At 33.4% G+C, this 16,055-nt stretch overlaps 1 protein-coding gene across 2 annotated transcripts in view; it reads right to left on the reverse strand.

Annotated features, from left to right (window-relative positions):
- ASCC3 (activating signal cointegrator 1 complex subunit 3) overlaps positions 1 to 16,055 on the reverse strand; it is a 402,050-nt gene that overhangs the window by 245,673 nt on the left and 140,322 nt on the right. For both annotated transcript variants that reach the window (XM_053590400.1, XM_053590401.1), the window contains exons 12-13: positions 14,137 to 14,313; positions 10,876 to 10,947 (exon numbers count right to left, since the gene is read on the reverse strand). In XM_053590400.1, the coding sequence (XP_053446375.1) occupies positions 10,876 to 10,947; positions 14,137 to 14,313 (249 nt within the window). The remainder of the gene's footprint in view (positions 1 to 10,875; positions 10,948 to 14,136; positions 14,314 to 16,055) is intronic.

Below are 16,055 nucleotides of genomic sequence, written 5' to 3' on the forward strand. Positions count from 1 at the left end.
TTTTAAATTAAGAACTACTAAATAAGGATTTAACTTTTCTGACAATATGAAGAAATAATAAGTTAACTTACCAAATATCATAATCTCTGAGGAAGTTTCTAATTTCTTTTTCTATCACTATAACAAAGTTTGTATAACAAGAAGAATCTCAACAGAGTTAAGGCATCAATTATTTCCCCGTTCTGCAAGTTACACAGGAGGAGGGGAATTATTAACAGGGATGATGAAGCTGTACTTGCATTTGGTAACACAAAGAGAAGCTTACAAATGAGACGTCTCATTAGTTTGAGCAGATGGATCAAAATTAAAGGCTGAATCGCCAACTTTTAATTTCCCAGTAGCCAAAAAGAGCTTGAAGTCTTGCAGAGTAGGACTGTTGAAAAGTCAACATGAAAAGATTTTCTCCATCTGTCATCACACATGCCTGAGTGGAACACAACTGCCTCCTACTGTTTTTAATACTTTAAAGGCAAAGCTGCACATAAAATCTATTAAGTACACAAGCACATAAGTTTATATGATTGGTGTACTAAAATACATGGAATAAGTATGATCACAGAATATCAGCATGGCTTTTCAACATGAAACTTGCTTTAATCTAAATGAGCAGAAACAAAATAAATTCACTTAAGAGAAATTGGCTACGTTTCAGTTTGAAAATTGTTTTGTTGTCTGAGAGTCATCATCCCTTTTTTGAGTGGACATATATTTCAATATTCCTAACAATGGTCTGAAAAAGTAGATGCTCTGATAAAACCAAAGTACTTAGGGAAACTAAACAAGGGAGAAAATCCAAGATATTAAAAAACCTAAAGGCATGAAAACAAATCCCAGAATATCCATGAGTGGGGTGGGGTGGGTTAGCATAAAGTGGTAGCAAGAAAATTCAGTTAGTTTTCTTGGACTGAACTAGATTGATTTATATTACCGTACACTTTATTAATGGAACTGCTAAGATATATTTAAAAAGCAACAAAATAGAGCTAAAATTTAAGTACACAGGACCAAAGTAATAACTTGATATTTCCTTAATAACAAAGAAAAGTACATTTATTGAATATGTATGTAATTGACGGCTTAATATCAATTGTTATAGTCACTGCATTACTGTGCAGTAAGTTATAACCATAAGTGTAACAACCAGAAGAAAACTGCTGTCTCTCTCTCTCTCTATATATATATATGTATACACACACATACACACATATATATAGAATACACACATAATTTATTGTACTTATGTACAACAAAACTTTAAACAGAAAAGAGGCTCTCAGAATACAGTGCGTACATTCAGACTTCTCAGAATAATATAACTGAAGATTTAATTTGGCTGTTGGTTTTTTAGACAAGCTGAAAAGGTTGTTGAATTACACAGCTTTCATTTTTTGACAGACAGATGTATATTCACTTATCTAAAATTAACATTTAGAACTTTAAAGACAGTAACTGAAATAACAGTAACTTCAACCTCAATTATTAGGGAACTAAAACATAACTCAGAAACTATGCTACTGGGAAGTTCTTCATTAATCTTTTAATAAAATCAGAGGACATAACACTACAGCTTAGTAAAGGTATCCCTCTTCAGGGACATAAAATAGGGAAAAATAATCTCATGAGGGGTTCTAAGCCCTGAAACCAAAACTCTACATGAGTCTCAGTGATCTATGATACTACGAAGTAGCAATTCTTGTGTAATGCAGTAAATCATAAATCAAGGATTGCCAATCTTGTTGAAATAGGTACGTTTACCAAAATCAAAATGTACAATAATCCCGCTTTCCAAGTAACTATGCTACAATTTTTGGTTGCTGGATATGATACGAAGGCATGAGAAGCCACCACTTAGCAAGTTAACTGACCTCACAAGCCAAATAGCACTTGGCATATCAGCTTGCACACAGAAGGCTCAGAGCCAGCCTTTTGAAAAGACCAATATGGATAAAGATTTAATTTTTGAGCAACTTTTATAAAATTAAACATACAGTACAGATAACTCAGAAGAAATAAATATGATAGAACTTTATTTCTGAATTATGTTGCAAAAGAGCTCTTAACTCGAGATGACCATATTAGTGTAAGGCTCATTGCCCAGGAATTTGTACTACTTGCAACACGAGAAGCAAATTCCAACTAGTGGGTCACAGTTCTGACGCATTTAATATTTCCCATTATCCTCATCTTACTGTGATAAATTTTGGACGACAAATCACAATCACAAATCACATTTACCAAAGTTCCCACATGCAAGACACTATACTAAGAATTAAACCAACAGTGTTTTCTTATTACCCAATCTTTTTGGTAATACCTGTTTTACTGGAACATAGAATCTAAAAGAACCTGGAACCAGACAAGGTTGTCCTCCGTCACCTTTACTATTCAACATAGTGCTGGAAGTTCTAGCCAATACAATTAGGCAAGACAAGGAAATAAAGGGAATCCAAATGGGAGCAGATGAGGTCAAACTCTCCCTCTTTGCTGACGACATGATCTTATACTTAGAGAACCCCAAAGACTCAACCACAAGACTCCTAGAAGTCATCAAAAAATACAGTAATGTTTCAGGATATAAAATCAATGTCCACAAGTCAGTAGCCTTTGTATATGCCAATAACAGTCAAGATGAGAAGCTAATTAAGGACACAACTCCCTTCACCATAGTTTCAAAGAAAATGAAATACCTACGAACATACCTAACGAAGGAGGTGAAGGACCTCTATAAAGAAAACTATGAACTCCTCAGAAAGGAAATAGCAGAGGATATTAACAAATGGAAGAACATACCATGCTCATGGATGGGAAGAATCAACATTGTTAAAATGTCTATACTTCCCAAAGCAATCTACCTATTCAATGCCATTCCTATCAAAATACCAACATCATACTTTCAAGATTTGGAAAAAATGATTCTGCGTTTTGTATGGAACTAGAAAAAACCCCGTATAGCTAAGGCAGTTCTCTGTAACAAAAATAAAGCTGGGGGCATCAGCATACCGATTTTAGTCTGTACTACAAAGCCATAGTGGTCAAGACAGCATGGTACTGGCACAAAAACAGAGACATAGACACTTGGAATAGAATTGAAAACCAAGAAATGAAACTAACATCTTACAACCACCTAATCTTCCATAAACCGAACAAGAACTTACCTTGGGGGAAAGACTCCCTATTCAATAAATGGTGTTGGGAGAATTGGATGTCTACATGTAAAAGACTGAAACTGGACCCACACCTTTCCCCACTCACAAAAATTAATTCAAGATGGATAAAGGACTTAAATTTAAGGCATGACACAATAAAAATCCTCAAAGAAAGCATAGGAAAAACACTGGAAGATATTGGCCTGGGGGAAGACTTCATGAAGAAGACTGCCATGGCAATGGCAACAACAACAAAAATAAACAAATGGGACTTCATTAAACTGAAAAGCTTCTGTACAGCTAAGGAGACAATAACCAAAGCAAAGAGACAACCCACCCAATGGGAAAGGATATTTGCATATTTTCAATCAGACAAAAGCTTGATAACCAGGATCTATACAGAACTCAAATTAATCCACATGAAAAAAGCCAACAATCCCTTATATCAATGGGCAAGAGACATGAATAGAACTTTCTCTAAAGACGACAGACGAATGGCTAACAAACACATGAAAAAATGTTCATCATCTCTATATATTAGAGAAATGCAAATCCAAACATCCCTGAGATATCATCTAACCCCAGTGAGAATGGCCCACATCTCAAAATCTCAAAACTGCAGATGCTGGCGTGGATGTGGAGAGAAGGGAACACTTTTACAGTGCTGGTGGGACTGCAAACTAGTACAACCTTTCTGGAAGGAAGTATGGAGAAACCTCAAAGCACTCAACCTAGACATCCCATTCGATCCTGCAATCCCATTACTGGGCATCTACCCAGAAGGAAAGAAATCCTTTTATCATAAGGACACTTGCACTAGACTGTTTCTTGCAGCTCAATTTACAATCGCCAAAATGTGGAAACAGCCTAAATGCCCACCAACCCAGGAATGGATGAACAAGCTGTGGTATATGTATACCATGGAATACTATTCAGCCATTAAAAAAAATGGAGACTTTACATCCTTCGTATTAACCTGGATGGAAGTGGAAGACATTATTCTTAGTAAAGCATCACAAGAATGGAGAAGCATGAATCCTATGTACTCAATCTTGATATGAGGACAATTAATGACAATTAAGGTTATGGGGGGGGAAGCAGAAAGAGGGATGGAGGAAGGGGGGTGGGGCCTTTGTGTGTGTCACACTTTATGGGGGCAAGACATGATTGCAAGAGGGACTTTACCTAACAATTGTAATCAGTGTAACTGGCTTATTGTACCCTCATTGAATCCCCAACAATAAAAAAAAAAAAAAAAGAATCTAAAAGAACAATATTGCATAGAACATGCTCCTTAAAATATCATTATTCAATGTGTTTATTGTCATTTTTTTTAGAAATTAGAGTAACCACCGAATTAACACAAAAAAGAGAACCTATGGAAATAAAATGCATTAAAAAAAGGCAGGAAATACACCAAGAGAGGTTGCCTCCGGGTAGAGGAATTTACAGTGATTACTGTTTCCCTTCATATTTGCTTCATTTTTGGCATGCCCAAGGGTTAAGTTTGTTTAAACATTTTCTGTATTCAGTCTCTTTTATATTAGTTATATTCACTTATTTTTTAAAGTTCAATATTTTAATAAGAGATAAAAATTAAAGTTTACTTACCCAATAGGATAAAACAAAAGTGTACTAGGCACACTACTAAGACTGTAGCATTATCATAAACCTATAGATCTAAAATTTACAATACGTTAGAGGTTCATGTTATTATTTCTCCCAAAATACATTACATTTTACAATGTCCCAGACAAAGCATCGTCCAGCCCTGGGTAAAGCAAGAGTAATTCCCTTGCAATGCAGTCTATTTCATTGTAGGATAATTATAGTTCCTTATATCTAGCTCTTTACAACTTCCACTTGTTGGTTATAATTATTTTATGTAAAATAGAACACTCTCTCTTTTCCATATGAGAGGCTTTCCAATATCATCACCCTCCCTCAAGCTCTGCCTGGGTTTTCTCTTCTCTAGTCTTAACATTCTGGTTTCTCTTGGCCATTATTCAAATGATATGGTTTCTACATTTCTCATAATCTTAATAACCTTCTCTCGAACCTCTGTTCTTCTCAAAATGTGATACAGAATAACCACAGTACTTGGTAATCAGCCAAATTACAGTGGATTTTTCACCTTCCTTGATTTGAACTTTTTTCTGATAATGACCTTGTTTTCATTTTTAAAATTGCGTATATTATTTCCTTGAATTACATTGAATTTATGATCAACGAAAATTATCAGATTTTATCCAAGATAGTTCTCTTTTAACTTGGACCTATGTAATTTATTGAGTTTAAATGTAGGATTTTATATTTAACCACAAGAAATGTTATTGTATTTCATTTGAATACTGACCAGTTGAGATAAATTCATAACTTGCTTCCTTTACCTGATATCCTAATATTCATCACTGGCAAATTTTATATGTATTTAGATAAAAATATATTCACTAGGAAAGACATCTGAGGGATTCCTCAAACAATGCTTTACAACCAGGGGAACTTACGCTCTCCAGGGAACATTTGTTAATGTCTGGACAGCTTCGCTAGGTGTCCCCTGGGTAGAGACCAGGGATGCCACTCAGCAGCTCAGAGTGCACACAAAGCCCCCCCCACCCCCCAAGCAAACAGTAATACTGCCCAGAATGTCCTAGTGCTAAGGCTGGCAAGCATAATCCATATCAACTAGTTTATATTTAAATAATATATAAATCATATTTAAATCACATTTTAGAAATGTACTACAGAGGCCCAAAGACCATGGTGTCATAGTGTGAAACAAAAATGCAGGAAAGGCAGACTTTTCTAATGGAAGTTAAGTGCACGCCCAAACCACAGCATGAATAACATGGTACACAACACATGTGTTACTGCAGTCATGACTTAGTGGTAACAACTGCCCATTAAGAAAAATATTTATTGGTATGACACCTCTGTCTTACACGTCCAAGAATGAAAAACAATTAAAAATGGCAAAAATAGATTGCAAGAGGGACTTTACCTAGCAATTGCAATCAGTGTAACCTGGCTTATTGTACCCTCAATGAATCCCCAACAATAAAAAAGAAAAAAAAATGGCAAAAATAATTAGATAATACTATTCAGAAGAAATACCACATGTTTATAAAATCCTATATATAGATTTGCTGTGACAACAAAATGTTATAACTCATTGGGAATACATTATAGGGTAGTGTAAAAGAACACAAAATGTGACTATTTGTACCGTACATCCATTTTAGGTAAATCTTTAAGTAGAAAAAATACCACCACAGCAGCACAATCTTTAATAGAAAATTACAATTATTTAACACACTTAGAAATGAAGGGATAACCAGTAATAGGAGACCAGACGATGTACTGTAATGTCAAAGTGATGGTGTAAAGTTCCGAAGACATTTGGGGTTTTGTCAACACAAAGACTTGTATTAAATCCTTTATTAGCTATATGATCTTTGAAGCTGCTTAACATGTCTCTATTTCATTACTTCCTTTAACAAAAGGAAATAATCATGCTATGTCAGAGAACTGGGAAGACGGTAAGTCCAAAGAGACTTACATGGTGTCTGAAAATTAGAAACTGAATAAAAACCCCTTTTTTGTATTGTAGATGTTAAAATGTGTAAAGACTACATAGAAACATTAAAAAATGTTTATTATTCATTAAGGAAAAGTGTGAATATAAAACCATATATACAATATAATTATAATTTAGTAATGGATTATAACTAATACTTTAAATTAAATTTAAATGAACAAAATTAAAAGTCACAAGTGCAAATGGAAAAAAGACTAGTGGGAAATACATACAAATTACAATAATAATGTTAAAATGGTAAAAATATAGAAAACATAAAGAAAATTTTTAATGTTGCCATTTATTTTTATAACTATAAAAAAGCACAGGAAGTATGTAGGTATTTCTATAAAACATAAGTCAGTTCTCCTATTATGGAAAACAAACATCACTAATCATTCAAAATTAGAAACTATAAAGACTGATCTTAAACCTGCACCCTAAAAACAGGTCATCATTTTCCTTCTCTCCTCGTTTGGGGAGAAGGACTTAAGCACAGATACTGACATGATCTCAGATCCAAAAGTTTATCAGTAGGTTTTCAAACGATATTAATACTTTACATGATTACCCACAGTACATTTTTGGACAGACAAGAGAACAGAAGGTGAAGACAGCTTAGAGGCCACACTTTCTGTTACAGCTGGCTATCATGGACGCATGATACGCACACAAAAGGCAGACAGGTAATACTGTCTTCAACTTCTGCTTCAGTTCTGTGTATTCTCCTTTCCTAGGTTCCTTGTGTCTCTGGTCACTTTGAAGCCTTCTTTGGGATAGAAGACAGACACCCAAGTGTGTCCTTTCTAACCAGGCCATAGTGCTATGAAACAAGTCTTCTAAGCAACTCTGTACTACCAGAATTTACTATGTAATAAGACCCTGTGCTCAGTTCGATTTTAAAAAGTAATCCAATGAACTGATTTACACTAAACACAAAATAACTGGCAGTAAGAGCTCATCTCTATTCATTAAACACCCCTTCCAGTGTCTGTACTTCTTAAATCTTGATTTCTAAGAGGACATCTTAGCCTTTATTACACTATGCCAGAAGAGAAAGAGGGAATAGTCTTCCTAGAATCCCTTAAATTACAATATTTATTTGGATTTTTATCCAACTGCAGAAGACATAACTGCTGCTTCTCCCAACATTTAGGGATAAAGCCATATATATATATATATATATATATATATATATTTTTTTTTTTTTTTTTTTTTTTTTTTTAAAGACAGAGTCTTCCTTTGTTGCCCTCAGTAGAGTGTCATGGCATGGTAGCTCACAGCAACCTCAAACACTTGAGAATCACTTAAGCGATTCTCTTGCCTCAAACTCCCAAGTACCTGGGACTATAGGACCTGCCACAACATCCCGCTACTTTTAGAAATGAGGTTTCACTCTTGCTCTTGTTGGTCTCAAACTCATGAACGCAGGCAATCCACCTGCCTCAGCCTCCCAGAGTGCTAGGATTACAGGAATGAGCCACTGAACCCAGCCACCTACATTTTACTTTTTTAAAAAAACATCTTATAATGTAAGATCATATAAAGCTAGAGGAATATAACAAATGTATTTAAAGAATAATTATGAACACCATGACAAAGGCTACAACCCTAAAAAGACAAGTGAACCACAGTTTCTAAGGTCACAAAATAGCTGCAGTATTGTCAGTAATAGCATTATTAAACTATTTACTTATATTAATTAGAATTTATAATGGTATAAATTTATGTGTATATTTATACATGATATGTGTTATTTATTGATCTCACTAAAAAAAGTCTGCATTAAGTGCTCTTTTTAAAAATATATTATCCATACTATTATATATACAACTATACATGAGCAAGTACTCAGTTGCCAGTCATTAAGTCACATAGCAATGGAGTGGGGAGTCAGGGACAGTCTATTTTCCCACATCCTTGACACCTTCCCCCACGCCCTTTGTTTGCGACTATTAAGTGCTGAGGGTTATAGAAGAATAACTGACTGCTCCTTGGGAAGCTGAAGCAGAGGGATTGCTGGTGCCCAAGAGTTTAAGGCAGTCTGGCAACATAGTAAGACTCCTGGGGAAAAAAAAGAACAAAGAAAGAAAAGGAGATAAGAAAAGGAAAGAGAGGAAAAGAAAAGAATACTGTAAGAAGTGATAGGTATTTTCCTGACTACAGTTAGAAGTCAAAATATCTACTATATGTTCCATAGTATTTATATTTTAATCTTCATTATTTAAAAAGAAAAGATCTTTATCAGTACATATTCATTTTATAATTAAAGTTTTAGACTAGAAGAGGTTCTCTGGTAATAGAAGGAATGTCAATTAATTAAAAATTCTGATTTAAAATCAAATTTAAATCACTTTTCAAAATTAAATGACACAGAATAGCCAACACAATATTGAAAATGAAGAACAAAATCAGAGACCAGACACTATCTGACTCCAAGACTTACCACAGAGATGTAGTAATTGAGGCAAGGTGGTATTGATAAAAGAATAAACAAATAGATCAATGGAACAAAACAGAACTCCCAGAGATAGACCCACATCAAGTCAGTCAACTGATCTTTGACAAAGGAGTAAGGAGTAAAGACGGTCTTTCAACAAAGGGACATCCAAATGAAAAAAATGAACCTAGACACAGAATTTATACCCCTCACAAAACCACAAAAGTAATGCAACTCACAAAAACAGTTTAATGAGGATCAAAAGAGAAAACTGATGTAAAGTTAATGCAAATAAAGCAACATGGTATTATCATTAGCAGAGATTCTATGGCTGGAATTTGAAAGCATACTAGTAGAATAAACATGTTACTTTATTTTGCACAGATATTTTTTCTTCATTTGTCAAGTGAAGATAATAGTGCCTGCTTCACAGGTTGCTGAGAGAATTCAATGAGTTATCAGTTTCCAGCATGTCTTAATAGTTAGGAAAAGTTAGCTACTATTATTCTATAACTTAAAATACTCATTTCTTTTCTTTACAAGTTATTATTAAAATCAAGCACATTGGCTCGGTGCCCATATCACAGTGGTTACGGCGCCAGCCACATACACCAAGGCTGGCAGGTTCGAACCCTGTCCAGGCTAGGTAAAACAACAATGACAGTTGCAACAAAAAATAGCCGGGCACTGTGGCAGGTGCCTGTGGTCCCAGATACTGGGGAGGCTGAGGCAACAGAATCACTTAAGCCCAAGTGTTGGAGATTGCTGTGAGCTGTGATGCCAAGCACTGTACTGAAGGTGACCTAGCGAGACTCTGTCTCAAAAAATATAAAAAATAATAATAAAAATTAAAAAATAAAATCAAGCACCTTCTCTAGAGATTAGTTAAAAACCTGATTTTAAAACTGTTTCCTATAAAGAGACAAAATGCCTCAAGGATACTCACAAGGTAGTGTTTTGTGCACTCAGCCCAATTTACCTTCTATTTTATATTTTGGGGCTGCCAGTAAGATGTAATCTGGGAAAGGATTCTATCTCCTTTAAAACAAATTTAAAAAACAAAGGGCCATAAAAACCACTTCACATGTCATTAAAGCCCTATATTGTAAAAAAATAAAAAAATCACATAATAAAATCAAGTTATGCAAAGAACCATAAACAATTGAGCAATGAATGTTTTTATATAAGCAATTATTATCACTCCATTATTTCTTTTAACAAACTCCATTTTGAACAATGGAAAGTTCAAAACCAAATTTTTAATACCTAATACCTAAATACCATAAAAAACAACATAAAGCTTTATTATGTATTATATTTCAACTGATAATACTTTATGAAAATAGTAAGAATAATATAACATTTAAATTTTTTATATTAAATAATACACAAATTAGAATATTGCAGGTATGAGAAAAGATTGGTATGTTTTAAAAGACTGAAAAAAAACAAAATGTAAAAGATAAAATCCTTTTCTTTCATTAAATATTTAATAAAAATGGCAAATAAAATAGCATGACCTCAATATTGGGATGATAATCTTATCTATGAATATTTTTATGATTTAGTAATTGGGCTAAAACAATTATTAAGAACTAAAAACTCTGATACAACATCTCATAATTCAGAGAATTTTTCCTATGAAAAGCCTAAACATTAATAACTTTTAATTGAGCACACTCTAAAAACAGAATAAAATAAACTTAGCATACCTGGTGTCCAGCCTTTACTTGCTTCAAAACACTTTCATAGCATACTTCATCCATGTTATTCAATTGTTGCATCTTAAAAGTTTTTAAAACATGAAAAATATCAAATGAAACAATTATAAACTTCCTAGTTACATAAAAATCTTTGCCAATTACAATCAATCTATTTTTAAACTTTCAGACTAAAATACAGACATAATAAATGACATATCAATATCTAATATTAGGGGTGGTGCCCGTGGTTCAGTGAGTAGGGCACCAGCCCCATATACCAAGCGTGGCGGGTTTGAAGCCGGCCCCAGCCAAACTGCAACAACAACAAAAAAATAGCCAGGCTTTGTGGTGGACGCTGATAGTCCCAGCTACTCGGGAGGCTGACGCAAGAGAATTGCCTAAGCCCCAGAGCTGGAGGTGGCTGTGAACTGTGATGTCACAGCACTCTACTGTGGGCGACAAAATGAGACTCTGTCTCTTAAAAAAAAAAGAGAGAAGAAAAAAATATATATCTAATATATAACAACCTATCAGAAGCATACAAACAAAATACCTCAGACAATAGTTTCAGAGTACTAACTTTCTAAAAGTCCCAAGTTTTTAAAAGACAGTATTTTTAATGATAACTAGTAACTATTTAGTTATAGATATTTTAGAATAATTTTTTTTAACTTTTTTTTTTTTTTTATTGTTGGGGATTCATTGAGGGTACAATAAGCCATGTTACACTGATTGCAATTGTTAGGTAAAGTCCCTCTTGCGATTGTTTACCCCAGAAAAGCCCATGTTTTTCTTCTGTTTCATTCTATGAACCATAATCCTTTCCTGTATAATTACTCAAGTTAGGAGCATACTATAGGTTAAATATTAAAATGGCACATAGACCTGAAATCTAAGGAAACACATTATTTCTATAATCTATGTGGAAAGGATTGTTATTCTTCTACAGAAACACTATTCCGAATAATTGGAAACATAATATTTATGAATTAAGAAAGGGTATTATTTTCCCTGTTAATGACAAGACAGTTTCTAACCACAAAGGTAAGGTAGTTAACCCAAAGGAAAAGGTATGTGACCCAACCTCTGCCCCTCTCCTTAATATTTACTTAGAAGAGTTTGGAAAGGATGAAAAGTATCATGCACATCTAAAACAACTATGATGTGTATTTTTTGTATTTTTGGTTTCTTTCTTTTTTTTTTTTTGGTAGAGACAGTCTCACTTTATTGCCCTCGATAGAGTGCCACGGTGTCACACAGCTCACAGCAACCTGTAACTCCTGGACCCAGGCGATTCTCTTGCCTCAGCCTCCCAAGTACCTGGGACTATAGGTGTCCACCACAACGCCTGGCTATTGTTTTGTTGCAGTTTGGCCGGGGCCAGGTTTGAACCCACCACCCTCAGTATATGGGGCCGGTGCCCTACCCACTGAGCCATAGGCACCACCCTTATTTTCGGTTTCAATAGGTAAAGTTTACAACTTAAAATTTTAGAACTGTTATGATTTATAATAGTGAAGTAGGAAGATCATAGAATAATTTGTGCCCTATTAATTATTTAAAAAACAATCCCCATCACTCACACACACACACAAATCTCAAAAACTTTTTCAATGTATTTTAGATTTTCTGGCCAAAGCCATTATTCAAATTAGATGTATCATTCACACCTTTTTCCATAGTCTTTCACAATGACTGCATCATTTCATGAGTTTCTGACTAAAACTCTGAGAAATCTTCAAGGGTATCTCTTTATATGAAATGACAAATTAACAACTGGTTACAGAACATATTGAATGACACTCTGAGGGAAATGCTTAATGGTTACCAACTGTATTATTTCTACTAAGTGTAAACTAATAAATTTTAATAAGACAAACATCTATATTTATAACAAACATATAAATTACTGTTTATATTATGTTTTTCTACATTTTGACAAATTTCTAAACTTTCAAAACAATTATAACAGTTCATCATCTAATGTTATTCCTTTCATGATTATAATGGCAACACATTATGTTGAAAATTTTTTGAATTTAATTAGTTTTAAGCTATTTACCAATTTGTATGACACAATTTAGAGAGAATAAAGTTAAAGATGGCTGACAAGCATTGAAACGATCTTCTTTTCTTTACATTTCTCTCTGATAACCATGTGCTATCATTTAAATTATAGAGTTGAAAACATTCTAAAGTTATATAAAGAAATAATTCCACATCTATCCTAATGCAACATTAAAATAAACTAAATAATTAAATATATATTAAGCCACAACTAAAAAAAAATAAATAAGCAGGAAGTATTATTGAAAAGCACTTGAGACAGTGAAGGTTCAAATATTCATATAACTATTATAACATGAACTACCCACCCCTTTGTTCATAAATCTAAAATGACTCCCTATAATTCTAAAGATATCTTACTTTTATGCAATGCAGTTAAAACATATTAACTGTTATCATAATAGTTACTTCTGATATTTTTAGCTGAATATTTTATTAATTACAGAATAAAGTAAAATGACTATTTTACTAACAAAATTGTTTTCAGACATAAAGTCTAAAATACATTAAAGACCAAGGTTAACATTTTATATTGTTCTCTTTTAGTAAATAGGTAAAAATGCCTGAGAATATTCTCCTAAATCTTTTTCTTCTACAGAAAATGTATTATTGAACAGAATGATACATGTTTAAATTTTAACCAAATTTTTACTTCATATTCTAAAGTAAATCTCTAATAGACTCTCTAATAATGCAAATGGTGCATGGTGTACCATTTAAGAAATTACATAAACTTATTAATGCACTATATAGAATTTTAGAAATGTCATTTATGTATATAATTAATAAGGTAATTATAAAGCATTATAAGTTAAATATAACACCTCCTATAATGGTTGGTTGGTACCATGAATTTTTTTTTTTCAATTGCATATGAGATATTATTTTAGATGAACATTATATAAAAATAAATATTAGTGGTTTAATTAAAGCTTGCATTTTTACAATGCTCTTTAATTAAATAACTTTTTGAATCTTTTCACAGCTAAAATACAAAATATAAACTGAAAATAGTAATGCAAACTACTACAAGCAACTTTCTGAGGGAGGACTTTACTACAAATAGTTGAGGAGATGTGCTCGATTTTGTCTAGGATACCACATTGTGATGTCTGAAATGGTCTTTGGAGTCTCTAATCCCAAAATTTAGGTCAGCAAGTGTTTTTAGAAAATAAAAGTATAAATATTAAAGTAAGTATTTACCTTATTTGCACTTTTAATCCCCAAAAATGTCTGTCCAAGAGGCACTGGTCGAAAACGGCCATCAAAGTAGAAAAGTCCAATATATGGATTAACATGTAAAAACGTAGCAACATCGAGGTAGTTGGGTAAGGTTGCAGACAGTCCAAGAATCCTTATCATACTCTGTGTGGATTCAACCTGTATGAATTGTGTTAATTAAGTATGACTTATTTAAATTACCTTAACTACAAAACCTTGTCATGTGTCCTATTATGCTAATAATAGGACCTTCTAAAAACTGTATACAGAGATAAGTTCAGAGGTCAAATGAAGGACTAATCAGGTAAGACTGTACAGGCTACAATGCATAAGCTTGATTCTACAGACATGTAAAAGAATTCTATGTACACTACAATTAAAAACACACTTAAGCATTTACATTAAATATCTACAGTCCATACAAATTAAATGTATTTTTAGGTTGCAAAAATCTCAATAATTTCCAAAAACTAAAACTCACAGAAGCCACATTCTCTGATTATAATGTAATACATCTAGAAAAAGAATACAAAGGATGGTCAAAACCTCTATTCACTTGGTGATCACAACATATCACTATGGTCCTACGGTACTGCTAACACCTTCATACTCTCAGAGGAAAGTGCCGATAATTTTGCTCAGACTTGGAGACTCAGTGAGTATAAGCAAAGTAGTCCAACGTGAATAATAGTAATACTTCTAGAACCATCCATCCATCCATCAACAGTGGGTTAAGGACCTAAGCTGTGGCCCTGGAGACAGAACCACCCACGCGTGGACTATCTGTAGAAGTATAAAGAGGGAGGGATCAAAAAACCCAAACCATACTCCACCAAAAACAAGGAACCTTATGGAAAAATGATGGGCATAGCAATTCTTTAAGAAAATTCCCTCATATAATAATTAGACATATTTTAATTATACTATAATTTTATGTAGTACCAGTAGTGATTTCGAAGGAAATGAGAGCTAGATATACTATATACTGTGTATGTGTATATATATATGTGTGTGTGTGTGTATATATATGGCTTTCTTGTTTGTTTATTTTTTAATAACAAGAGGCCTCATTGCCTAGGATGGAGTGCAGTGCTTGGAGTGCTCAAGGGATTCTCCCATCTCAGTGTCCTAAGTAGCTGGGATTACAGGCATATACCACCAAACCCAGTCAGATTTTTTACTTTTTGTAGATAGGAGGTCTCCCTGTGTTGCCTGGGCTAGTCTGGAACTCCTAGCCTCCTGTGATCTTCTTGCCTGAGTCTCTCAAAGTGTGGGGATTACAGATGTGAGCCAACATGCCTGGCCCATATTTGGTTTTAAAATCATTATTTAAAACACAAAAATAACTCAACATATTTTTAAGGTCTTTTGATAGTAAATTACATGATGCCCTGGTAAACACCAGAGACATTTTTCTGCTAAGAATTCATTTTAAAGCATTTTTTAAAATTTAACAGTATAGTCCTATGATTCTTAAAATAGTTAAGCCTATGTGAGAAATATCTTATTTGAAAAAGGAATAATTTGGAATTTTCTGTCCTAAGCCAAATCTTGAAGCACTACACATTGTACATAGTTACCTAAAAAATAATTATTGAAAACTATAAAAAATTATAAATTTACAGCTTCCTCTTTATCATTAGCTCAAAGAATAGGCTATACATTTTTTAGATGCTTTCCCTCACATAATATCAGTTCAGAAAAAGTAACTGAACACAAGTTACTTGGCAGTAACTTAGAAGACAAGTAGTATTAGTTTAATATAGTTAAATACAATAGACTTGGGATTTCTTATACTTTTTGAAATTTTTCCTAGTAATGGCGAATGTGTTGTGAATTTAATCTCTAACACTACCATGCAATTTCAGATCCTGAACAAAATCTATAGTTCAGGAAGAGTT

This window comes from Nycticebus coucang, chromosome 5 (assembly GCF_027406575.1).
Source record: "Nycticebus coucang isolate mNycCou1 chromosome 5, mNycCou1.pri, whole genome shotgun sequence".
Taxonomy (NCBI): Eukaryota; Metazoa; Chordata; class Mammalia; order Primates; family Lorisidae; genus Nycticebus; species Nycticebus coucang.